This window comes from Gadus macrocephalus, chromosome 5, assembly GCF_031168955.1.
Source record: "Gadus macrocephalus chromosome 5, ASM3116895v1".
NCBI classification, from domain to species: Eukaryota; Metazoa; Chordata; class Actinopteri; order Gadiformes; family Gadidae; genus Gadus; species Gadus macrocephalus.
The window spans coordinates 9,277,730-9,302,839 of record NC_082386.1 but is presented as its reverse complement, the minus strand read 5'-3'; the positions used below and the strand labels follow the sequence as shown (position 1 = coordinate 9,302,839).

Genomic DNA, 25,110 nt, shown 5'->3' with positions numbered 1-25,110 from the left:
AATGGGAATGGAAGCATTTGATGCTTTACATTTAAAAAAAAAGAAGTATCTATCACTATCCCTGTTATATCCGTACTGGGGGTAGATGGCGCTACAGCTCGATGTAAACGTCATAGGCGGGCTTTGAATACCATCCTCCAATGAGAAGAGGCTATGGGGTTATAGTTGAAAGTTCAAATCCAACATGGCGTCGACCAAACGAGTGCTTTATGTTGGTGAGTTAACAATAGTATTTCATTGATTCATGTTTTACGGTTGTAAATATCCATAAGGATTTTATCAAGAAAGAAAAACTACTTGACCCTAGACATGTGTAGGTTATATGTTTATCTGTAGGTTATCAACGAGTTAAATACGCATTTGTTAAAGATGTAAACTACATCCTGCGTAAAGTTGTTCAGCCCCAAAACAAGAACTCAAGACAAGAACTTTTTAATGCCACGTAGTTAATGGTGTTCGGTTAAATGTGATTTATAATCGGTGACGACGGAGACCACATTAGCTAATACTGCTTCTATTGTGCCACATATGCTATGCAATCAAAGAGTTGGCTGCTACAACTTCACCGATCATCACTACTCAATGAATTTCTTCCATGGCAGTCGTTCAGTATATTTGCCTGCCGCTTTTCCTCAACCTTTGTTGTTTCTGACAGGTGGTCTAGCAGAAGAGGTGGATGAGAAGGTGATGCATGCAGCCTTTATTCCATTTGGTGATATCACAGACATCCAGATACCGTTAGACTATGAAACGGGTAAGGATGAAAACGAATCACAAATGTTTCCATCAGACAGGAGATGTAGATATAAGAATGGCTCGATAATATTGCTTCTGTTTTCCTTTTCATTTACAGAAAAGCACCGAGGTTTCGCATTTATTGAGTTTGAATTGGCAGAGGTATGTGCTGGCTAGTGAGTCCATTTGTGTTGTGCTGTTGCCCTCTAGTGGATCACGATTGCTATCAAACTTGCCTACTTTCTTTTGTACTTTCTAAGGATGCTGCAGCGGCAATTGATAACATGGTGAGTTAAATACATAATTTAAACCTGGTTTGATTACCCTTATATGAATACGGATCTGACGGATGGTTGGCAGTAGCCTATCAGTCTTGTAGACCACATTTTTAATCATCCCAGTTGAAATGATACTACTCTGCATGACTACTCCCTCTTTTCTTGTTTCTTATTGTTTATAGTTAAACAAATGAATTTATACTTCTTTCAATTCCTTAAAATTTGTCGCATATTTATTTGTCTGAATGAATCTGCGGCCTTGTTTTAAACAATTTAATGTATTTGATGGTGTTATATTCTAACTACAATGAAAATTAAAAGTTAAATTTCAAGCCCTGTATATATGCATATTTTTGTGACACCAGCTTTGGCTTTCCAGTAAAAGTTTTCTTAACATCCCTTTTCTTTTCCACAGAATGAATCGGAGCTCTTTGGGCGAACGATCAGAGTGAACATTGCCAAACCTATGAGGATCAAAGAGGGCTCGTCTCGACCAGGTAAATCATGCTACAAAACCGAACCCCAGGGGACTATCGGAGCCCAAGTCCTCGTCTTACTAACTCCTTGTGTCCACCGCAGTGTGGTCGGATGACGACTGGCTGAAGAAGTTCTCTGGGAAGACTGCAGAGGAGGGTGAGGTGGAGGAGTCAGCGGGGCCCACGGCCGCTACTGACACCCAGGAGGTGAGGCTTCTCATGGGCTGGATCAATATAAATGGTTGCTAATCCTAATGATCCATCACCGGGGAATCAATTGTTTTGCTAGATGTGCGTGACATCTCCTCAGAGGGAGATGAAAATGATATTTATTTATTATTCATTTTTTTTATTAATAGGGTGAACCACCAGCCAAAAAGGGCCGGGTAAATCCCCAGGTCTACATGGACATAAAGATTGGAAACAAACCCGCGGGCAGGCTTCGCTTCCTCCTGCGGGCCGACATCGTTCCAATGACAGCAGGTGTCCACACCACTTCCTCCATTCAATGCCAATGACCTCATGATTTCACTGGAATAACATACCATTAACTTGTTTAACCCCAAGTCTTCTAAAATGAATATTGATATACAAATAGGCAATATATAAATTGATAGATTGCTTTATATAAATGAATCTGAGTGTCTTTGATGAAACAAGCGTTTTCCAGTGTTTTTCAAACGTTTTTTTCCCGTCGCCCTTGTGTAGAGAACTTCCGCTGCTTGTGCACGCATGAAAAAGGCTTCGGCTTCAAGGGGAGCTGCTTCCACCGCGTCATCCCCCAGTTCATGTGCCAGGGAGGAGACTTCACCAACCACAACGGTACCGGCGGCAAGTCCATCTACGGCCGCAAGTTTGACGACGAGAACTTTGTCCTCAAACACACCGCCGCAGGTGAGGCTTTTTTCTTCAGCGATGGTGTATAGCTTGGGAAGAGTATGGCCTCCATTTGGATGTTGGCTTTTTTCTTGTTTGAGTCTGTTTACCTTATTAATGCCTTAGCGATAGTCTATTACATGCATTGATCGAAATATGAAGGTATTTATGGCCCGGTACCCTGTTAAATTTTTGGTGCAGAACAATAAGTACAATAAGCAATGCGTTCTTATCTATCAAATACAGTGAGATAATTTACATGTGTCAACATTGCTCCTCAATGGAACGTGCCCCTTTTGGGTCTTCAAACATACAGACATGACATGCATATTTGTAGCTCAATATTTCGGCCTGCTCTCCAAATGAACCCCTGTAACTCTGGGGTTCACATGCTGTCACCACCGCAGATTATTGAGATGAAAATACACAGGTCCTTTGAACCACTTTCTGATGTCGAATCAGTCATTTGTAAATAGTTGTTTTTATTCAATACTTCCTTGATTGTTTACGTCCATTGTTTTGAGCAAAGCATTCCAAACATGGCTGTACTCTGGCTGTATTAATAAGTACTGACAATGCGACACAAGTTGATATTCCCTGTGTAGTCACGTGTTCATGAGGAGGGTTGGTACTTTCATGTACCCAATTAGAAAGTGCAGGGGCAGATATGGAGGCTAGCATATTTTGGCATGTGTATATCTTGACCGTGCTTCTCTCTGCTGCATCAAGGTCAACTGTCCATGGCTAACTCGGGCCCAAACTCCAACGGCTCCCAGTTCTTCATCACAACAGACAAGACTGACTGGCTGGACGGCAAGCACGTGGTGTTTGGAGACCTTGTGGAGGGCATGGATGTGATCCACGCCATGGAGGTAAAGGCCTTCACTGAGGCTGCACCTTACCTGTAGGCTGCTGTTGCAGTGCACCGAAACCTACAATAGTCATTTGTTCATGTTATGAACAAGTGATATTGTTGCTACTGAAGTTGTTGTGATAAAAATAAAATGCTTATATTATGAATCTAGTTTTTAAGGAAGTAATGGTTGAAATGATAAAAGGCTGGTCTGGTTTTACGCTTCTTTCAATTGTACGTAATGTTTTGTTTCTTGGCTTGAGCTTTCTATGAAAAACAGTGGCCTTGGCTTTACACTTTTTATAAAAGTAAAGGAATACAATTGGTGACCTGTATTTTTCTTCTCTCACAGGCACAAGGAACAAAAGATGGCAAGCCAAAACAGAAAGTGATCATATCAGATTGTGGAGAATATGTTTGAAAATGTCTCGCCAAAAGACATACGAGAACTGTGTATGTGTTGCTTTTGCAATTCTCTGCCATGTAAATATTTCAATAAAAAAACTTTTATAAAGAAGCTGAATCAATCTTTGTAATTTTCTTCCAATATCTAACCTTGTAATGGGTGATCCGTCATTGGTTAACCAAAAGATTGTAATGAGTGTGTCAAAGGTATTTCAAAATAATATAATCAGTTACCACTTACTATTTTTTATAAAACAACTTTGGTTCTCTTACATGTTTGTTCCATGACAGAATATTCCAGTGCGTGACTGGCAGTATCTTGTATCAGTTATCTGGTTTCTGACGGCATGACATTTGGGAGTCACCTTTTTTTTTTTGGATAAGCTTTTAGGGAATCAGATTATCCTGAATACCTTTTTATTTATTTTACTTTATCGATAAATGTTCAACATGGACGACATAACCAAGCAATAACCTAAAAACAGGAAAAATACAAATGGTAAACAAACATGAGGTTATGGGATGTGAAGTAAATAAAAAAAATTAAAATGTCACATATGAAACGTACTAGGACATATGAAAGATATGAAGATTAATCATTTTATGGAATGTCTGTCACATTGGCCAAATAAATACTACATTTTCCACACCGTCTTTCTCCAAGCTCTTCTTGGAACCGAATGGAGGGGGTCGTCTGTTCTAAGAGATGGAGGTTATTAACAAAATTGACAAAGAGGCCAGCAGTAGGGCATTATTTCTGAAGCCAGTATTTTGTTATGGCCTTTTTGCTTGCTGCCAACAAGATCTTTAGGAGGAAAGCATCATCTTAACTTAGCCTGTCAGGTATATGTCCAAGAGAAAGGGATCTGAATGGTGCACTGAGTCCGAAACCCAGAGTTATCTAAATTATTGTCACTTCCTCCTTCCATCCAGAAAGTCTGATTAGAGGGGCAACAGCAGCATTCATGAGCATGATCCACCATGATTCCTCCACATTCCCTCCAGCAACATAGCTGAGTTCCAGTTTGTTTAGATTTAGATGTTGGAGTGATAAAGAAGCAAATCATGTTTCTCCAGCAGAAGTCCCTCCAGGTCAGGGAGTTGGTGGAGGATGACTGCTGAATACCATTATTGACCAACCATGACAGCCTAAAGGTGTGCCTGCATGCCATTTGAATAGTTTCACTTAAATATTGCTTTGTATAAACCTTCTCAACCTTGGGGTCCCAATGTGGGGTCACCTGACATGCAGATGGGTTTGAGGAGCATTTTTGACTTTAAACAATATGTATTTTTAGGGGGATACACAGGGACTGTTCCAAGGACTGGGCCCCTAGGCGCTGGGTTCCTGAAAACCTCGGACAGGGAAAGGTCCCAGAACATTGTCCACAGTCCCAGGAGGGGGACTTGGTTCCTGCCTTAAAATGGGGTCCAGGTTAAAACAAAAAGCTTGTGAACCCCTGAACAATAAGATTAAAAAAATTATTCTACAACCATAATCTCTTATAAAAAAAAGGTTTTTGTAGTTTGACAGAAATTGACAGAAATAAATAATTATAGTTGGAATTAAGTTAAAAGCAGGGCAATAATAGTTTAATTTATCATAATAAAAGAAACAATCATAATACGATTTTCTATTACATCAGGAAATACAAATAGGAGTCCTCACTTATTGTATAGATGATCTAACATTAAGTGTTGACTTACACACATTTTTGATTGCAAAGGCCAAATGCAGATGACGGAGAGCGTGCGACTTGACACTGTTGTTTTTTATTGGTCGTCATGAAAAAAAACATAAGGGGTAACACTGTTGTTTTTTATTGGTCGTCATGAAAAAAACAAAAGGGGTAAGACTGTCGATATTTATCAAATAAAACATAGAGGGTAACACTGTTGTTTTCCTTTGGTCCTCATGAAAAAAAACACAAAGGATAACACTGTCGTTTTAATCAAATGAAACATGGGGTGACACTGTCGTTTTTATTAGATGAAAGATAAGGGGTAACACTGTCGTTTTTTATCGGCCGTCATGAAAAAAACATAAGGGGTAACACTGTCGATATTTATCAATTAAAACATAGGGGGTAACACTGTCGTTTTTTATTGGTCGTCATGAAAAAACCCATAAGGGGTAACACTGTTGTTTCTTATTGGTCGTCATGAAAAAAAACATAAGGGGTAACACCGTTGTTTTTTATTGGTCTTCATGAAAAAAAACATAAGGGGTAACACTGTTGTTTTTTATTGGTCGTCATGAAAAAAAACATAAGGGGTAACATTGTTGTTTTTTATTGGTCGTCATGAAAAAAAAGGGTTAGGGTTAAGTCCACCCTTCTATATGGCTCTGAAACCTGGAAGACCACCACTAACATACTCAATAAGCTGCAGACTTTCACCAACCGGTGCCTCAGACGCCTCCTGGGAATCTACTGGCCCAACACCATCTCAAACGCCAACCTGTGGGAACTCACCAAACAAGAAACAATAGAAAACCAAATCCGGAGGAGGAAATGGAAATGGATAGGCCATACACTCAGAAGACAGAAGTCAATCACTAAGCAAGCCCTAACCTGGAACCCACAGGGCAAGAGGAAGAGAGGCCGACCGAGAACCACCTGGAGAAGAACCACAGAACAGGAAATGAAGAAAGAAGGGCTGGCCTGGCCTCAACTGGAGCGGAGGGCCCAAGACAGGAGAGGATGGAGGGGTTTTGTCGATGGCCTATGTTCCTTTGGGAACTTAAAGGCCTAACTAACTATGAAAAAAAACATAAAGGGGTGACACTGTTGTCTTTGTCAAATAAAATATAAGGGGTAACACTGTCGTTCTTTATTTGACAAAGACTGCTGTCTTTGTCAAATAAAATATAAGGGGTAACACTGTTCATGGTAAAAAAACATAAGCGAAATAATAGAAATACACACATACATTTTAATGTCATGTATATCCTCTTTATTGATGATTGATTATTATGTATTGTCATCGCCACAGTGGTGCAGTGACGTGCACTCTGCCTAACCCACTGGAGACCGTGGCTCAATTTCTGTGGAAAACACAATATCTTTAATTTTAAACGTAATGCTATCATGTCTATTGCATATTGTCATATATAACCTCAGACCGATTTAAATTACAAATCTCAGTGGGAAGTGGAGAGAGCTGTGCGCTAACCCCCTGGAGACCGGGGTTCAAGTCCGGTTGATGTCATTTGTTGGAAGACTCATATCTCTATTTCATGCGAATTATAAAGTCAAGTATAACCTTTGTGTTGCTATTTTTCGGTGTCTTGATGGTGCATTGTTAAGTTTAGAGGTTAAACAGCTCATGTTCGGATCCCCGCAAAATCGTCGACAGGCGTGCTACTGTCGTTATATATTGGTCAACATGGAAAAAACATGAGGGGTACTCTGTCGTTTTTTATCGGCTGTCATGAAATAAATAAAAGTGGTTACACTGTCGGTATTTATCTAATAAAACATAGGGGGTGACACCGTTGTTTTTCTTTGGTCGTCATGAAAAAAACCACAAGGGGTAACACTGTCGTTTTTTATTGGTCGTCATGAAAAAAAACATAAGGGGTAACACTGTTGTTTTTTATTGGTCGTCATGAAAAAAAACATAGGGTAACACTGTTGTTTTTCTTTGGTCGTCATGAAAAAAACCATAAGGGGTAACACCGTTGCTTTTTATTGGTCTTCATGAAAAAAAACATAAGGGGTAACACTGTTGTTTTTTTATTGGTCGTCATGAAAAAAAACGTAAGGGGTAACACTGTTGTTTTTTATTGGTCGTCATGAAAAAAAACATAGGGGGTAACACTGTTGTTTTTCTTTGGTCGTCATGAAAAAAACCACGAGGGGTAACACTGTCGTTTTTTATTGGTCGTCATGAAAAAAACCATAAGGCGTAACACTGTTGTTTCTTATTGGTCGTCATGAAAAAAAACATAAGGGGTAACACCGTTGTTTTTTATTGGTCTTCATGAAAAAAAACATAAGGGGTAACACTGTTGTTTTTCTTTGGTCGTCATGAAAAAAACCACAAGGGGTAACACTGTCGTTTTTTATTGGTCGTCATGAAAAAAAACATAAGGGGTAACACTGTTGTTTTTTATTGGTCGTCATGAAAAAAAACATAGGGGGTAACACTGTTGTTTTTCTTTGGTCGTCATGAAAAAAACCACGAGGGGTAACTGTCGTTTTTTATTGGTCGTCATGAAAAAAACCATAAGGGGTAACACCGTTGTTTTTTATTGGTCTTCATGAAAAAAAACATGACGTTTTTTAAAACCAGTGACTTTTTCTTTTCTTTTTTTAACCTTGGATAACCCGTTGTTTTTTATTGGTCGTCATGAAAAGAAACATAAGGGGTAACACTGTTGTTTTTTATTGGTCGTCATGAAAAAAAACATAAGGGGTAACACTGTTGTTTTTTATTGGTCGTCATGAAAAAAAACTAAGGGGGTAACACTGTTGTTTTTCTTTGGTCGTCATGAAAAAAACCACGAGGGGTAACACTCGTTTTTTATTAGTCGTCATGAAAAAAACCATAAGGCGTAACACTGTTGTTTCTTATTGGTCGTCATGAAAAAAAACATAAGGGGTAGCACCGTTGTTTTTTATTGGTCTTCATGAAAAAAACCATAAGGGGTAACACTGTTGTTTTTTATTGGTCGTCATGAAAAAAAACATAAGGGGTAACACTGTTGTTTTTTATTGGTCGTCATGAAAATAAACATAAGGGGTAACACTGTTGTTTTTTATTGGTCGTCATGAAAAAAAACATAAGGGGTAACACTGTTGTTTTCTATTGGTCGTCATGAAAAAAAACATAAAGGGGTGACACTGTTGTCTTTGTCAAATAAAATATAAGGGGTAACACTGTCGTTCTTTATTTGACAAAGACTGCTTTCTTTGTCAAATAAAATATAAGGGGTAACACTGTTCATGGAAAAAAAACATAAGTGAAATAATAGAAATACACACATACATTTTAATGTCATGTATATCCTCTTTATTGATGATTGATTATTATGCATTGTCATCGCCACAGTGGTGCAGTGACGTGCACTCTGCCTAACCAACTGGAGACCGTGGCTCAATTTCTGTGGAAAACACAATATCATTAATTTTAAACATAATGCTATCATGTCTATTGCCTATTGTCATATATAACCTCAGTCCGAATAATATTACAAATCGCAGTGGGAAGTGGAGAGAGCTGTGAGCTAACCCCCTGGAGACTGGGGTTCAAGTCCGGTTGATGTCTTCTGTTGGAAGACTCTTATCTCTATTTCATGCGAATTATAAAGTCAAGTATAACCTTTGTGATGATATTTTTTGGTGTCTTGATGGTGCATTGTTAAGTTTCGAGGTTAACACTCTAAACAGCTCATGTTCGGATCACCGCATAATCGTCGACAGGCGTGCTACTGTCGTTATTTATTGGGCAACATGGAAAAAACATGAGGGGTAACTGTCGTTTTATATCGGCTGTCATGAAATAAATAAAAGTGGTAACACTGTCGGTATTTATCAAATAAAACATAGGGGGTGACACCGTTGTTTTTCTTTGGTCGTCATGAAAAAAACCACAAGGGGTAACACTGTCGTTTTTTATTGGTCGTGATGAAAAACCGTCATGAAAAGAAACATAAGGGGTAACACGGCTGTCACTGTTGTTTTTCTTTGGTCGTCATGAAAAAAACCACGAGGGGTAACACTGTCGTTTTTTATTAGTCGTCATGAAAAAAACCATAAGGCGTAACACTATTGTTTCTTATTGGTCGTCATGAAAAAAAACATAAGGGGTAGCACCATTGTTTTTTATTGGTCTTCATGAAAAAAAACATAAGGGGTAACACTGCTGTTTTTTATTGGTCGTCATGAAAAAAAACATAAGGGGTAACACTGTTGTTTTTTATTGGTCTTCATGAAAAAAAACATAAGGGGTAACACTGTTGTTTTTTATTGGTCGTCATGAAAAAAAACATAAGGGGTAACACTGTTGTTTTCTATTGGTCGTCATGAAAAAAAACATAAAGGGGTGACACTGTTGTCTTTGTCAAATAAAATATAAGGGGTAACACTGTCGTTCTTTATTTGACAAAGACTGCTTTCTTTGTCAAATAAAATCTAAGGGGTAACACTGTTCATGGAAAAAAAACATAAGCGAAATAATAGAAATAAAGGGGTGACACTGTTGTTTTTTATTGGTCGTCATGAAAAAAAACATAAGGGGTAACACTGTGGTTTTTTATTGGTCGTCATGAAAAAAAACATAGGGGGTAACACTGTTGTTTTTCTTTGGTTGTCATGAAAAAAACCACGAGGGGTAACACTGTCGTTTTTTATTGGTCGTCATGAAAAAAAACATAAGGGGTAACACCGTTGTTTTTTATTGGTCTTCATGAAAAAAAACATAAGGGATAACACTGTTGTTTTTTATCGGTCGTCATGAAAAAAAACATAAGGGGTAACACTGTTGTTTTTTATTGGTCGTGTTACGTCCCGGCTCGAGGGGAGTAACGTGAAGTCAACAAACAAGGATTAGATATAAGAAAACCGGGTTTATTGTCACTAAGGTTACACACACTGGTGAATGGGAACCGTGCTGCTGGCCCTGGCTAGAGAGAAGGAGCGTATAAAGCCTCCCAGGCTTTATAGGCAACAGCAGGTGCCAGGTAACGAAGCGAAGGAGGGGCTGAAGGAGGAGCTCCAGGAGCACTGCAAAACATGGAGCAGACCTGCACATAACAGTCGTCATGAAAAAAAACATAAAGGGGTGACACTGTTGTTTTTTATTGGTCGTCATGAAAAAAAACATAAGGGGTAACACTGTTGTTTTTTATTGGTCGTCATGAAAAAAAACATAAGGGGTAACACTGTTGTTTTTTATTGGTCGTCATGAAAATAAACATAAGGGGTAACACTGTTGTTTTTTATTGGTCGTCATGAAAAAAAACATAAGGGGTAACACTGTTGTTTTTTTATTGGTCGTCATGAAAAAAACATAGGGGGTAACACTGTTGTTTTTCTTTGGTCGTCATGAAAAAAACCACGAGGGGTAACACTGTCGTTTTTTATTGGTCGTCATGAAAAAAACCATAAGGGGTAACACTGTTGTTTCTTATTGGTCGTCATGAAAAAAAACATAGGGGGTAACACCGTTGTTTTTTATTGGTCTTCATGAAAAAAAACATAAGGGGTAACACTGTTTTTTTTTTTATTGGTCGTCATGAAAAAAAACATAAGGGGTAACACTGTCGTTTTTTATCGGTCGTCATAAATAAAACATAAGGTGTAACAGTGTTGTTTTTTTTATTGGTCGTCATGAAAAAAAACATAAGGGGTAACACTGTTGTTTTTTATTGGTTGTCATGAAAAAAAACATAAGGGGTAACACCGTTGTTTTTTATTGGTCGTCATCAAAAAAAACATAGGGGGTAACACTGTTGTTTTTCTTTGGTTGTCATGAAAAAAACCACGAGGGGTAACACTGTCGTTTTTTATCGGTCGTCATAAATAAAACATAAGGTGTAACAGTGTTGTTTTTTTTATTGGTCATCATGAAAAAAAACATAAGGGGTAACACTGTTGTTTTTTATTGGTTGTCATGAAAAAAAACATAAGGGGTAACACCGTTGTTTTTTATTGGTCGTCATCAAAAAAAACATAGGGGGTAACACTGTTGTTTTTCTTTGGTTGTCATGAAAAAAACCACGAGGGGTAACACTGTCGTTTTTTATCGGTCGTCATAAATAAAACATAAGGTGTTACAGTGGAGATATTTATCAATTAAAACATTGGGGGTAACACTGTCGTTTTTATCAAATGAAACATGAGGGGTGACACTGTCGTTTTTCTTTGGTCGTCATGAAAAAAAACATAAGGGGTAACACTGTTGTTTTTGTCAAATAAACTATAAGGGAAATACTGTCGTTTTTTATCTGTCGTCATGAAAAACCCATAAGGGGTAACACTGTCGAAATGTAGCAAATAAAACATAGGGGGTAACACCAGGGACGCGGGAAGTCAGTCCGAGGGGGGCGTGCTGAGAGAGAGTCTATATAATGACGTCATAATAAATGCTGCTCAACATCCATTGTTTACAGAGGTGAGATGAAGGGTGACGTCACATTCAGGGCTCTGCTCTGATAAACACTCTACTGGTGTGTAAAAAGAGTTCTGCCAACTAGCCACTGTTATTCACAAACGTTAGCAAGTAAACAATTTGGAAATTAGAGTCAACTCGGCTGATACTGTGCTGAATTTCACACACTAACAACATGCCGACAAGCTGTTGCGGTCCGGGATTATACACAGCGTTATAACAAGGATTCAGGAGGTTATTTCTAAAGGTTTACAAAGGAAAGTGACAATAAAAGAAAGCCTTCATTTTCATCCAGAGTTACGAGTTGTCTGATATAAGGAAAGTGACGGTTTCTCCGTCAAGTGAACGGCCCGTCTTTGCTATTTTTTTGCCAACCAGTTTACGCGCGGGATTCGAGAATCAAAACGATAACATTCAACGTGTCTATTAATATGGCAGCAACATTTTACACCAGTTTTATAATGTTCACTACAACAGATGTTGAACACCAACATGCTTATGTAAAATCAGCATAGTACCATATTCAGCTATGGACAGTTCTATGTTGTGCGTCATAGCCTACGTCAGCCTACACAGACAATTTTCTAAATAAAATGAAATGATAATATCATATATATCATAAAAACAATTTAATGAAAAATCATGTTGTATGATAAAAATTATGCAAAAAAAAAAGAAAAGTATTGATTTGTTCAGAAAACTTTCTCACTTGCAGTTACAGCCAGGGGGGTGCTGCAGCACCCTAAGCACCTCCACTTCCCACGTCCCTGCTTGGCAGACGTGTATAATTGAAGATAATTTTGTTCTTTAAACCACATGACACATGACACCACATGAATTCTTGGCAAGCGTCACACCTAAACCTACGCCTGGTACCTAGTAAGTACTTTTCACCGAGCCCTAACCATTCCTGACACTAGTAGCAAGGGTGAACCGCTGTAGAGCATCGTTTTAAAACCACACCTGGACAGGTTTGTTTTTTTTGTAGCTAGAAGAAATGCCTTGCTCCACCCCTGCACTATGCGGTTGAGCAAGATCCTGAGTTTTTTTTTCGCTCTTTTTTTTTTGTATCACTGCGATCTAGGCTATCGAAAACGTTTTCTTCCCTCTCGACACTGCTGAGGTCCCTATTGTGAGTACAAACTTCAAATAACGAATATAGTTTCTGTATTTTCCTTTGTTACAGTTATCGGCTATCTCTTTGTTAATTAGGCTGTACCCCTACAAGTTACGTGGACTTAAGCCTACGCTTTAAAGCGCGGATTCCATAAAGACAGCGATGTACCGCAGACGCGCAAGATATCTAGGCTTCAATTGAAGTCGTTGTGCCTATTTCCTCACTGTAAAACTGTAAAACTGTGGATAGCCCTGGTTCAAAAGATTGCAAAGTTTATAATCGTGAATAGTTTAATGTCTCCTCGTTGGTGTGCGTGCGTGTGTATCTGCGTGTGTGTGCGTGTGTCCGTGTGTGTCCGTGTGTTTCCGTGTGTGGTTGGGGGGAGGGGGGGGGGGGAATTTAGTGGCTCATTGATACCAACGTTTACTCTTTGTATTCACGCCTTTAGATAACCCGAGACTTCGCTTTGAAGGCTCACTGGGACATCTCAGCTAAGTGCGAGCGAGAGTGAGGAGTCTCTCCTTCCCTTGGTTCCGGCAAAGCAGGCAGGAAAGCCTGCGTGAGTCAGCCTCGCCATGAACTGGGCATTCCTTCAGGGCCTCCTCAGCGGGGTCAACAAATACTCCACGGCGTTTGGCCGCGTGTGGCTCTCCATCGTCTTCCTCTTCCGCGTCATGGTGTTCGTGGTGGCCGCCGAGAAGGTGTGGGGCGACGAGCAGAAGGACTTCAAGTGCAACACGGCGCAGCCGGGCTGCCACAACGTGTGCTACGACCACTTCTTCCCCGTGTCCCATGTGCGCCTGTGGGCCCTGCAGCTCATCTTCGTCACCTGCCCCTCGCTGCTGGTGGTCATGCACGTGACCTACCGCGAGGAGCGGGAGAAGAAGAACAAGGCGAAGCACGGCGAGAACTGCCGCCGCCTGTACGCCAACCCGGGCAAGAAGCGCGGCGGCCTGTGGTGGACCTACGTCCTGACGCTGGTGTTCAAGATCGGCGTGGACACGGTGTTCGTGTACCTCATCTACTACATGTACGAGGGCTACGACTTCCCCTCGCTCGTCAAGTGCGTGGAGGCGCCGTGCCCCAACACGGTGGACTGCTTCATCGCGCGGCCCACCGAGAAGCGCATCTTCACCCTGTTCATGGTGGTCACCAGCATGGTGTGCATCCTGCTCTCCATCTTTGAGATCGTGTACCTGGTGGGCAAGAAGTGCCGCGAGGGCGTGGTGAAGCTGCACGACCAGCACCGCTCGCACCAGAACCAGCAGGCCAGGGACTTGGGCCCCTCGCTGGCGGGGGGCAAGAGCGGGAACCTGGTGGAGGCCAACACTCTGAGGCTGGTGGAGAAGGTTCAACCCGGCACGCCTGCGCCGTCGTACAGTGTGGCCGTCGCTTCGGACGAGGTCACCCCCAGATGAGGAGGGCTCGTCACCCGCATGAGGAGGTCACCCCCGTCATGAGAGGGTCACCCACCCATGAGGAGGTCACCCCCGTCATGAGAGGGTCACCCCCCCATGAGGAGGTCCCCCCCGTCATGAGAGGGTCACCCCCACATGAGGAGGTCCCCTCATATGAGAAGGTCCCCCTGTCATGAGAGGGTCCCCCCAATATGAGGAGGTCACGCCCACATGAGGAGGTCAACCCCCCATGAGGAGCTGGGTGCACTGCAGGTCTTTTCTGGGACGATGGACTCCAGGGGGGGTGGCAGGAAACACTACAGATCAGTCTTTCTTGAGGGCGGATGGCCCCTTCGGTCCACTGCAATCCACACCTCTAAACTTCTCCCTGTCCCGCCTTTTGACAATGGCACCGGCTACTGTTGCTGTAGTGTTGTTATGCGCATTAGCCTCCCGATGAATGTTCTGGACTACGGGAGGATGGCGCGGTTGTAATGTAAGCCATCATCAGGGATACAGATTCTTTAAAGGTTGAGTTGGTTTCATGTTTACAGACAAGGTTCCATAACCGTGGAATAAAAATACCAAGTTGGTGCGAAAGGAGAGTTGTAGTATTCGATCAAAATGAAATTTCAAAAGTGGAGTCTGATTAAAAATGTTCCTTCCTATAAATGCAATCACTCGTTGCCATATCTTAAACGATACATTTATGTTTTTCTGTTACCAGGGCTGTTTTTGTTCGAGGCCAACAGGCTACAATTTCTTACTGATGGTTCACACACACACACACACACACACACACACACACACACACACACACACACACACACACACACACACACACACACACACACACACACACACACACACACACACACACACACACACACACACACACACACACCCTGATCAAAGGTATACACATTGAAGACAAGAAAAAAAACACAGTTGATGTATTTTTCTGGGAAGATGTTTATGCATCAGGAATTTATTGATGTTTATTTTATTTTATTTTATTTGAAACGATGCTTCTTAAACATTTTTGTAAATAAAGAATATTATTATTATTATTCAAATCCAAGTTTAAGTATTTTTTTTTAATGTGTTATGTTAGGCTGTGTTATACCAAGCTCACCTTGAAAGCAAGATATATACAGAATATAATAATAATGGAAGGAACATCACAATGTTTTCATTGAAGACAAAATAGTCATGGTTGGCCACTCCACATTTAGGATCATGAGTTATAAAAGTTATTAATATGATGCATTGAAATTGACTATTTCATTAACACAATTATATTGCAATAGAATCAACCACCAATCCCCATTGTTCTGAATGATTGGTTCTTTTTTAAGCCAAAGGCGGGGGATAGTCCATAGCTTGACTCATCGGGATGGAAAGACGGCGGGGTGTGGCACCCGTTGAAAGAGTTTCACCTTCTTGTTAGCTATTAAGGTATGTATTTACATGAGATGAAAAGTGTTTGTTCAGTTAGTGAAAATGAACGGAGGATAACGACATCATGTTAACCTTCCCCTCGACACTCACAAAGATGGAACGACAAATGCACAGATCACCGTGAACTTTCCTCTGTGTCAGAACCCCAGTAGGCCTACCAACCCAGCATCGTGCCACAGTCCCAAACTAAACCATGTAATTGAGGTTTCCTGTTGCCTTTTTAACGCCAACACTAGCTCGCATGGGCTGAGTCACCGTGTGCATTCCTCTGGGCGCGCCGGGGCAGACAGCCTGAACCAGTTCTTCATCTCGCTCAAAGGAGCCACTAACCATTGATGATGAATTCCAGCAAGTTGCTATGGCAGATGTTTTCGTGCTCAAAACACTACTCGAGATTCAATCCCCTTTTCAGATACTGTAGCCTGTTTATCTTTCGCGAAAATGATACAAGAATGTCTAGTCGAAATATGTGAGCAACACGCGAGTAAACAAATATGTAGTTATCCACTACTGCCTACTTATTACATAAATGTTATCCTATCCAATTCGTGCCATGTAGTCCATTGTTTATTCCTTATTTGAACTACATCCCAGTTCATATTAGGTTCCTAATTAAACATGGCCTTTTGTTTTATTTTGTGAAAAACGTGTGAAATGTAATGGACTTGAGCTAAATCAGAGATTTGTTATTAAATGTAAAGCAGACCACCATGGTCTTTGTAAATGGCCCGAAAGACCTCATTCTCTTTTTTGTTGTTGTTCAAAGCCGAATGATTTTGGTGGATGCTTGTGGAAAACTGACAATCGACGCAGGAAGGGAACTCGGACTGCTTGGCAGACTACCTGATGAATGAGGTCCGCTCCTAACGATGTTCAGGGTGTGTCTGCTACAGGCTTGTCTGCAGGCTTCTCCGGACGCAGAGAAGTCTTGTAACAAGTTTCAACAAGTCACGAACAAAAGTCTGTTTCGAGAGACGGTTGCGCAAAAAAACGTACAACGTAAAAACAGACAATAATCAGTTTTTGGTAGATACGTGTAAAGGCTTGATAGTCGATATAGAGCATATTTTGAGTGTTTTTGCTGCAATATAGTCTACCGCACACAAGGCAATCGCTTTGGATAAAAACATTTTTTTGAGAGAGGGGGGAAATAGAGAGAGAGAGAGAGAGAGAGAGAGAGAGAGAGAGAGAGAGAGAGAGAGAGAGAGAGAGAGAGAGAGAGATCTTGATCACACCTTAATTTTCCTCTAACCCCACCCACAGGCGAGCTCCACTGCGCATTCAAGACGGCTGGTTTCCCTATGTGGAGTAAAAACATCTCAGTATTAATACAATTTTTCTAAATAGAGAAAAAACGAACAGTTATACTTGCCATATAAACATTAGACTGTACGTCCACTCGGCCTTGGACATGATGAATTGAGAAAACTTTTGGTAAGTGGCTGGTTGCCTCTTTTGTATCTTTCGTTTACTCCAGTAGTTTGCCGCGATGTAATTTGAGAAAGTAATGTGGCATTTCTCCCCCATAAAAGGGTTATTAAACGCTGTAAATGAATACACTGATAGGTAACTGTTATTTACATAAATGCAATGATCAAATTACCTGTTTAACGACTAGGCAGCCCTACCAAATTAGATTAAATGTGCGTGAAGGAATGTTCGGTTTTGGTCGTGGTCATCATAATTGTGATAATTATAACCACTGTTATTAATGGTAGCTTGTAGGCCTAGCAAGGTTTTATTCAACAAAATAACTATACATAGGCCTATGAGAGAGAGAGAGAGAGAGAGAGAGAGAGAGAGAGAGAGAGAGAGAGAGAGAGAGAGAGAGAGAGAGAGAGAGAGAGAGAGAGAGAGAGAGAGAGAGAGAGAGATGTTGTGAAATTGTATTAGTTAAAGACGATTTGTTTTTCTCATGGGTTTTAGATTTCTTGGCACAAGTAGCTATTTGGTAGGCCTGTGTGTGTGTGTGTGTGTGTGTGTGTGTGTGTGTGTGTGTGTGTGTGTGTGTGTGTGTGTGTGTGTGTTCTTCTGATGGGGGAATTACATCTTGAAAGAAGGGAACCGGTCAGATTCACAAATTCCTCACATCATAATGGGTTAACCTATTAATATCAGAATTTAGGGGCAGATCCTCCAGTATGTATGAGTGTCATGGACGTCATTGAGATACAAATATGGTGTTACCAGTGTGTGTGTGTGTGTGTGTGTGTGAGTGCAGGGTAGGCTAATGTATATGCGTATGTGTGTGGCCAATTGTTATTTGTGTTGAGGAATTATAATCCTGAGGCATAGTGGAGGCATAGCGTTACAATATAATGGTCACCATGAGGACAGACTAGATACAGTCAATAGATGACACTATACCACACTACAACTGTTAGATACACATTCAAGACGACATGCCATGTCGACCACAACTGGTTGAGCAGCTACACTGCCAGGGTTAGGGGTTTGATTCCCACTTGGGATAAGAATGTGCGTTCTTGGGATATTGCAACACACTTTGAATAAAAGTGTCTACCAGATATATATATATATATTTGTATCAACCCTTCATCCGTCATCAACCCTGACCCCTCGTTGTTTTCCTCTGGATTCAGGTCTTCAAGTCAGTCAAAAACGAAAGAGAGGAGGTTCTGTAGAGAGCCGGCGTGAAACCCAGCCGACGTCATGGACTGGAAGACCTTCCAATCCCTGCTGAGCGGTGTGAACAAGTACTCCACGGCGTTCGGGCGGATATGGCTGTCCATCGTGTTCGTGTTCCGCGTCATGGTGTACGTCGTGGCGGCCGAGCGGGTGTGGGGCGACGAGCAGAAGGACTTTGACTGCAACACCAAGCAGCCCGGCTGCGCCAACGTGTGCTACGACTACTACTTCCCCATCTCCCACATCCGCCTGTGGGCCCTGCAGCTCATCTTCGTCACCTGCCCCTCCTTCATGGTGGTCATGCACGTGGCGTACCGCGACGAGCGCGAGCGCAAGTACCGCATCAAGTTCGGCGAGGAGAAAAAGCTGTACAACAACACGGGCAAGAAGCACGGCGGCTTGTGGTGGACCTACGTGATCAGCCTCTTCGTCAAGACGGCCATCGAGGTGGCCTTCCTCTACATCCTGCACTACATCTACGACAGCTTCTACCTGCCGCGCCTGGTCAAGTGCGAGGTGTCCCCCTGCCCGAACAAGGTGGACTGCTACATCGGCCATCCCACGGAGAAGAAGGTGTTCACCTACTTCATGGTGGGCGCCTCGGCCCTGTGCATCGTGCTCAACATCTGCGAGATCATTTACCTCATCTCCAAGCGCGTGGCGCGCTGCGCCAACAAGCTCAAGCGGCGAACCCGGGGCATGCCGCAGGAGACGCACGCCGGCTACGACGACAACCACGCCCCCAACAGCTACCCCATGGAGATGATGTCCAAGCGAAACGTGACCAGGGACTTGCCTCCGTCCTTCAGGACCAGCTGCAAGCCTCCGTACCAGCCCGCCATGCACTCGCTGAGGGCGGAGATGAGGGCGGAGATGAGGGCTTCTGCCCCCAACCTGTCTTCTGATCCATTGTTGGACAACCCAAGGAGACTATAGGGACACAGGGATGAGAAGAGACGCCGCGTCCAGGGGTAGAGATTGACTGAAGATCAGTTCTATGAAACTTTGTTTAACCTTGGATGCAGAGCTGTGTCGTGGATCTGGGCCTGACGCAATGGCCATGATTTGAACGGTACAAGGCCTGCTTTGTGATGGATGGGGATCAACTGGGACCAAATCGATGCAGCGTTTGTTGTATCAAAGTGTTTCGGTTTGGATTATTGTTGTGGGGCAGTTTCTGCACGACTCAGGAGGACGACTCAGAAGGAAGTTAGCTCCTCTATTCTAGAAATTCAGGTTGGGACAAAGGACACGCCTGACTCCGGTATTCAGGCATCCAACCAACTCTTTGTCATTGACACTCTTTCTCGCAATGTGTATTATAGGGAAATTGCATTTCAGGGAACCTGTCATTATGAAAAATGACAGTAAAAAGGAATCCTGTTAAACCATGTGTCATTCTTTTCTTGTTTACCGCCAACCCCAAAATGCTAATTTTTCTGTTCATTCAGAAGAAGTCAAATTGCACTCAGTATGGTGTATCAAATATGTAAATACTCCTCATACTAAAGCAGTGACCCAGATGTTTTTGTGCACTTCTAACAAATGTTTGCCTCCATCAGGGTTGTGTTTGGCCGCATGTACATAAGAGCGCCTGTATTTAGATCCCAGACCACTGTTGATTCTGCACAGGTCGATAGGAATGCAGTTGTTTAACTCTTCCACATCTGCGGCCAAGGAGCAAAAGCTTCATTGCGAGAAAGAACGGGGTCCACAAATCCTGGATAATTGTTGACAATGGAGTCGTTAGCTGGAAAAAAGTTTTTTCCCACTTGGGATATTTAATGAATAAAGTGTTGAGCCAAACCATGTTGTTAGCTCTTTGTTTCCCAGTGAATACATTATATTTGTCAAAGCCTTAGCTTAAAGTGATAGTGATCTGAAATCCAGTGTTGCTCTTCTGTGACCAAAACGCTGCAATACACCTACCAACTCTAACATATATTTCAATACAATTTTTAATATTCTTGTCTCTTTGTGTACTTGTGTGGTTATGATTACAGTATTTTGAGTCAGTATTACTATTTGTGTGACAGCATCTCTCATACAATACATCTGTTGATTTAGGATCGTCTTTCGAGTTGTTTGCAGCTGCATAGTATCTCTAAGTATGTGAAGCTGATAAACATTCAAGGTTCACCTCAAAGCACACAATGAGGGCATAATCCTAGCGTACCTGTCAAGCTAGTTTGTCAGGTGTTAAGGGTGTGCTGAAGAACTCTCTTTTGTTCCTTTCAAATGGTTGTTTCAAGTATCAGAACAAATACTAAAATAGGCAACAGGTGATCCTTGTTCCTTCAGACCGGTCACACACAAGGTGGTAAATGCTCCTTTAATTATCATGGTCAAAAAAGACAAGACTGTGACATTAACATGATAAACAGCAGTTATTTTGTCATTCATTTTTTTTTTATTCTTCTCACACACACACACACACACACACACACACACACACACACACACACACACACACACACACACACACACACACACACACACACACACACACACACACTTTTAAAAAAAACATTGAAAAAGCTAAATTAATGTGAACCACGTTGCATCATGGGACCTGATGATCCCCCCCTCTTCCACTGGAAAAGAGTTCATGACCACCATTAAGCCATTATTCCCTGATGCTCATAGAAATCTAATAAATAGAGAAATTTGTGCCCTTTGTAATCACACCCAACATACATCCTCATTACTGGTTTCTCAAGTCCTTAAAATGTCGGAAGATTAACAAATATGAAAGAACGGCTGTCTCCAAGGTTGAGTTTTACGACAAAGCGGAAAGAAAATCTGTCAAAACAGCATGTGACAGGCATTTGGGTGTATTCAACAGACTGCATATAAGGCACCATAGAGAACCAATGTTGAGAAATCAACCTCATAGAAATGCAGTTCATAGAAAGCCCAGGCCTGTACTTCACTTGCATGTGTATAAGCAAGAGGCGACACAGATTGTGTCGCTAGTAGGAATCAGGAATCGTTTCTCACATTTGAATCCGACGGAATCCCACCAAACGTGTTACCAGCTGTTGTGTTTTGGTGTCGCCAGCCACGTGTACAAAACCCGGACCTTCCCAGCCCGAGCGAACCCAACCTTTGCACCTTGCTTTGAAAACGATGTGTCGCACTCGACGTGGGCCGCGGGCGAGGGCCCCAGCTCACAGCTTGCAGTGGGTGGCCTGGGACACTTTGGAGCTCGTCCTCCGGTTGAGGGAGTGGCAGATGAAAGCTCCGGCATCCATCAACTTGGGGAGGTCCACGCCCTGACGTGGAGAATAAAGACCGCGGGGAGCGGAGCAAAGCAAGCAACTGGCGTCAATAAAAAGGGTGGGCGTGCTGACGTCAAGACCTTTCAAGAGTTAAGGGTGCGGGGTTCAAGGTTTGACCGTTTGAAAAGATAATGCATCAAAGATGTAAAACGTTAAAAACGTTAATACATTTCCTGTTTAGACTGTGCAACATCTGATAAACGCAGATAGGGCCTTTTCCCCATGGGAAGAGCTAGGAAGTGACTGGTGAGGGCTGTACAATAGAAGAGGAAGGGTTTGGGGGCGGGGTGGCATGGGCAAAAACATAAAATCCAGGGATGGATTCTTACCGTCTGGATGCCGAGGCCGTGCAGCATGTACACAACATCCTCCGTCGCCACGTTCCCAGAAGCCCCCTGGGCGTAGGGGCAGCCGCCCAGCCCGCCCACCGAGGAGTCCACCACGCTGACGCCCATCTGACAGAACAACAACCACCACATAAGGCAGGTTAGAACACGGCACTGGTATAAGAACACTGTCATACGCTGCCTCCGGCCGGCTGTCTCAAGAATACACACGACTGAAAGCTGTACTTGCATGATTAAAAATGTAAATAAATGTACCACATTTAACATTACTTTTGAAAGTCAATCAAGGTCAAAGCACATTCTAAAAGGAAATCCCTTGCTTTTAATTAATAAAAAAGCACAGTTTGCCTCTGTAATGTTGCCTTTGGTCAAGCTTACAACAACAATAGAATTACATAACATGACAGAAAGTGGGTCACTTCCTCCTTTTAATAACCAAGCAACCAAACACATGTGTGCCAAGAGAAGCGCGAGCCCCGACCTGCAGGGCCACCAGGATGTTGGCCAGGGCCTGGCCGTAGGTGTCGTGGCAGTGCACGGCCAGCGCCCCCACCGGCACCACCTTGCTCACCGCCTCCAGCATCTCACTCATGCCCCCCGGGGTGCCCACCCCTATGGTGTCGCCCAGGGAGATCTCGTAGCAGCCCATGGAGTACAGACGCTTTGCTACCTACGAGGACGACAGGAAAGTGATGTAAGCCTGATATTCTGAAACAACCAAGACTATGGGATGGATTTTCTGGAGCAAAAAGGCTTTCACCAGATAACATGCTAGCCAACATCTTATATAGGATATGGGATATAGGAAAAGAAAGTGAGCAAATAGCTATGTACCATTGTGAGTTTAACTTCTCAAGTATGACAAATGAATGTACAAAATCCAAACATACGCATCCTTTCAAGAGAGCCAGGTAAGCAATCGCATACAAGGTTCCCGAAAAGTGTCAAGCACAGAACAGCATGGGTCCCACCTCAGCCCTAGTCAAAGTACTTACCTGTGCGACTTTAGCAGGTGCCACCTTGCCTTCGTACGGGCATCCAAGCACACAGGACACATAGCTGTTTGAGGGAAAGGGTTTTCAGTGAGTGGGAGTGAGTTACATTTTAGAAGGAAAATCTGATTGAGCCCCGAGTGTTTGAGTCTGTGGCCCACTGCAATAATGTGCTTTTCCACGCATGTTCTCCCACCCTCTGACGGCTACGCCGGCCGCTTTAGCCGCCGCCATGACCTGCTCGAAGCGCTGCAGACTCTCCTCCACAGAGCAGTTGATGTTCTTCTTGCTGAAGAGCTCAGAGGCTGCTCCGAAAATGGCGACCTCCGAGGCTCCAGCCTCAACCTACCAGAGAGGAAATGACCAAACGCACCACATACTGTTGGTTTGGTATTCCCCCCTTAGAGCTTCAGATCTTCCATTATTCAAACTATTCCAACTATTGCGCAAAAGACTCAAAACTCACCTGTTCAGAGTTCACCTCGACTCGTTGCATAGCTACCAAGCCCCTTCCGGCCACCATTGTATGTTGTACGTCCTGGCACTTAATGTACGCATTTATTGTACGCACTTAATCTACATTGCACTTATTCATAGTACTTAATTGTGTAACATCTGCAGTAGCTGCTAGCATTGCTGTACACAGGGAATTGGTTAGCCCAGCGATTGTTAGTACTTGCACTTGGTTCTATGAACATCTTTACTGTACTGACAGCGTATATTGTTTCACGTCTTATGACAAATGTACTTATTGTAAGTCGCTTTGGATAAAAGCGTCTGCTAAATGCTCTAAATGTAAAAGTATTGCCATAATATGACTTTGAATTTCCCTGATCTTAACTTTATCAAAGTGCTGCCACCAAATATATTGCTCGGCATGTGTCATAGCAAGGCACCCAGGAGGCTAAGGTCTCAGGATACATTGTTGTTCCTCCTCAGTTAAACACAAGGATGTACGCAAGGACGTAACGGGTCCGTAAACCCCTTGCGTTGCGTCGACGTGGTACCATAATCACCCCTTTAGGAGCTGTGGATGCGGCTGCTTGCTGAACAAACAGTTAGGGAGAGGACTACATGTGACAGTGGACTAGGTGCTTTCCAGGAGGTTGTATTGAGGTGGTAGGCGACTGGTGTGGTAGAGGACTACTTACAGCGGCCTGGAAGCCCTTGAGGTTAGGGGTGAGGACCGGGTAGGAGACACCAGGCTTCCTACGGATCCCCTTCATGACCTCCATCTGGTCAGCCATCTGTCATTTAAAGCATAGATGTTAATGAACATCATGGGTTCAACCACACACATGCATCCACCTGATGTTGCACGCGTTTGGTGACGTAATTATAATCATTGGCATTGACTTTACCGAATAAATATGCCAAGAAGATTACCTGTGGAACCCATTTGGGGGACACAAAGCTGGTGGCTTCAATGACTGACAGGCCGGAATCGGACAACATGTCAATTAATCGAATCTTTGTTTCTGCAGGTACAATTGTCTAAAGATGGAGATAGCAAATCGGGAAAAGATATCAACAGCAGTTTACTTATAACTCGTTCATGCGCCCCTGTGAATACACTGATGTTTTGTTTTATATTGGGCTACGATAACCATTGGTCCTTAATGAATGTTACCTTCTCATTTTGAAGCCCATCTCGGGGTCCGACCTCCACTATCTTCACTCTATCAGGAAGACGTTTACTTGAACTTCCACCAACCTACGTGGAATAGAACCAAAATATTTAATTATCAGAGGACAAAGTGCAGAAATGTTGGCAGGGTCAGATTAAGTGAGGAAGCTAGTAGCTACCGCCAACAAATCATCGTAGCAATGATCTTAAACAAAGCTGGCATCAGGCATAATCTTATGTATTGGCATCCACTCGATTCGATGACACTTACTGATTTTGCCACAGTAGCGGAGCCGCCGAGGGCTAAACATGGATGACCCATCCTGGAGATGAAAATGCTTCTGTTGATGGTTCTGATGAGCGCCGCCATGTTGCTCTAGCCTGTCAGGTTTCCTTTATCGCTAGGGAGCTTTAATTAATGCGGTGCTTTATTGCCATCTGCTGGCCAGTAGATATAATGTAGCTACTCATAACACCTATGTATAGGACACACAAAACAGC

The 25,110-nt window shown here is 42.6% G+C and overlaps 4 protein-coding genes across 8 annotated transcripts; 3 read left to right on the top strand and 1 right to left on the bottom strand.

Moving 5' to 3' along the window:
* The first annotated feature begins 62 nt into the window (after positions 1–62).
* Positions 63–3,735, top strand: ppie (peptidylprolyl isomerase E (cyclophilin E)). Of its 2 annotated transcripts, XM_060052064.1 has the most exons (10): positions 63–215; positions 656–754; positions 854–897; positions 996–1,022; positions 1,429–1,510; positions 1,593–1,696; positions 1,849–1,972; positions 2,198–2,383; positions 3,095–3,237; positions 3,571–3,735. In XM_060052064.1, the coding sequence occupies exons 1-10, from the start codon at positions 185–187 to the stop codon at positions 3,637–3,639; spliced, it is 909 nt and encodes a 302-aa protein (XP_059908047.1). In that variant the 5' UTR covers positions 63–184; the 3' UTR covers positions 3,640–3,735. The 2 variants fall into 2 exon arrangements, with proteins under 2 accessions (XP_059908047.1, XP_059908048.1); XM_060052065.1 differs by lacking the exon at positions 996–1,022 and having other exon boundaries at positions 854–904; positions 1,409–1,510.
* Positions 3,736–12,609: 8,874 nt separating this feature from the next.
* LOC132457741 (gap junction beta-4 protein-like) lies at positions 12,610–15,155 on the top strand. 2 transcript variants are annotated; one of them, XR_009525759.1, is made up of 3 exons: positions 12,610–12,870; positions 13,304–14,377; positions 14,435–15,155. XR_009525759.1 is itself a non-coding variant. In XM_060052058.1 (3 exons), exon 2 carries the CDS (start codon positions 13,431–13,433, stop codon positions 14,271–14,273), a length of 843 nt encoding a protein of 280 aa, XP_059908041.1. In that variant the 5' UTR covers positions 12,610–12,870; positions 13,304–13,430; the 3' UTR covers positions 14,274–14,299; positions 14,435–15,155. The 2 variants fall into 2 exon arrangements, 1 of the variants encoding a protein (XP_059908041.1); XM_060052058.1 differs by having other exon boundaries at positions 13,304–14,299.
* Positions 15,156–16,322: 1,167 nt separating this feature from the next.
* On the top strand, positions 16,323–20,168 carry gjb3 (gap junction protein beta 3). 3 transcript variants are annotated; one of them, XM_060052056.1, is made up of 3 exons: positions 16,569–16,705; positions 16,977–17,147; positions 18,317–20,168. In XM_060052056.1, exon 3 carries the CDS (start codon positions 18,387–18,389, stop codon positions 19,296–19,298), a length of 912 nt encoding a protein of 303 aa, XP_059908039.1. In that variant the 5' UTR covers positions 16,569–16,705; positions 16,977–17,147; positions 18,317–18,386; the 3' UTR covers positions 19,299–20,168. The 3 variants fall into 3 exon arrangements, with proteins under 3 accessions (XP_059908040.1, XP_059908039.1, XP_059908038.1); XM_060052057.1 differs by lacking the exon at positions 16,977–17,147 and having other exon boundaries at positions 16,323–16,705; XM_060052055.1 differs by lacking the exon at positions 16,569–16,705 and having other exon boundaries at positions 16,945–17,147.
* A 477-nt stretch (positions 20,169–20,645) lies between these two features.
* hmgcl (3-hydroxy-3-methylglutaryl-CoA lyase) lies at positions 20,646–25,033 on the bottom strand. Its single transcript, XM_060052054.1, has 10 exons — positions 24,881–25,033; positions 24,613–24,696; positions 24,369–24,476; positions 24,134–24,229; positions 23,179–23,327; positions 22,986–23,049; positions 22,472–22,660; positions 21,973–22,098; positions 20,822–21,637; positions 20,646–20,777 (listed from the first exon to the last, which is right to left on the bottom strand). Exons 1-9 carry the CDS (start codon positions 24,977–24,979, stop codon positions 21,533–21,535), a joined length of 1,020 nt encoding a protein of 339 aa, XP_059908037.1. The 5' UTR covers positions 24,980–25,033; the 3' UTR covers positions 20,646–20,777; positions 20,822–21,532.
* Between the last annotated feature and the right edge of the window lie 77 nt (positions 25,034–25,110).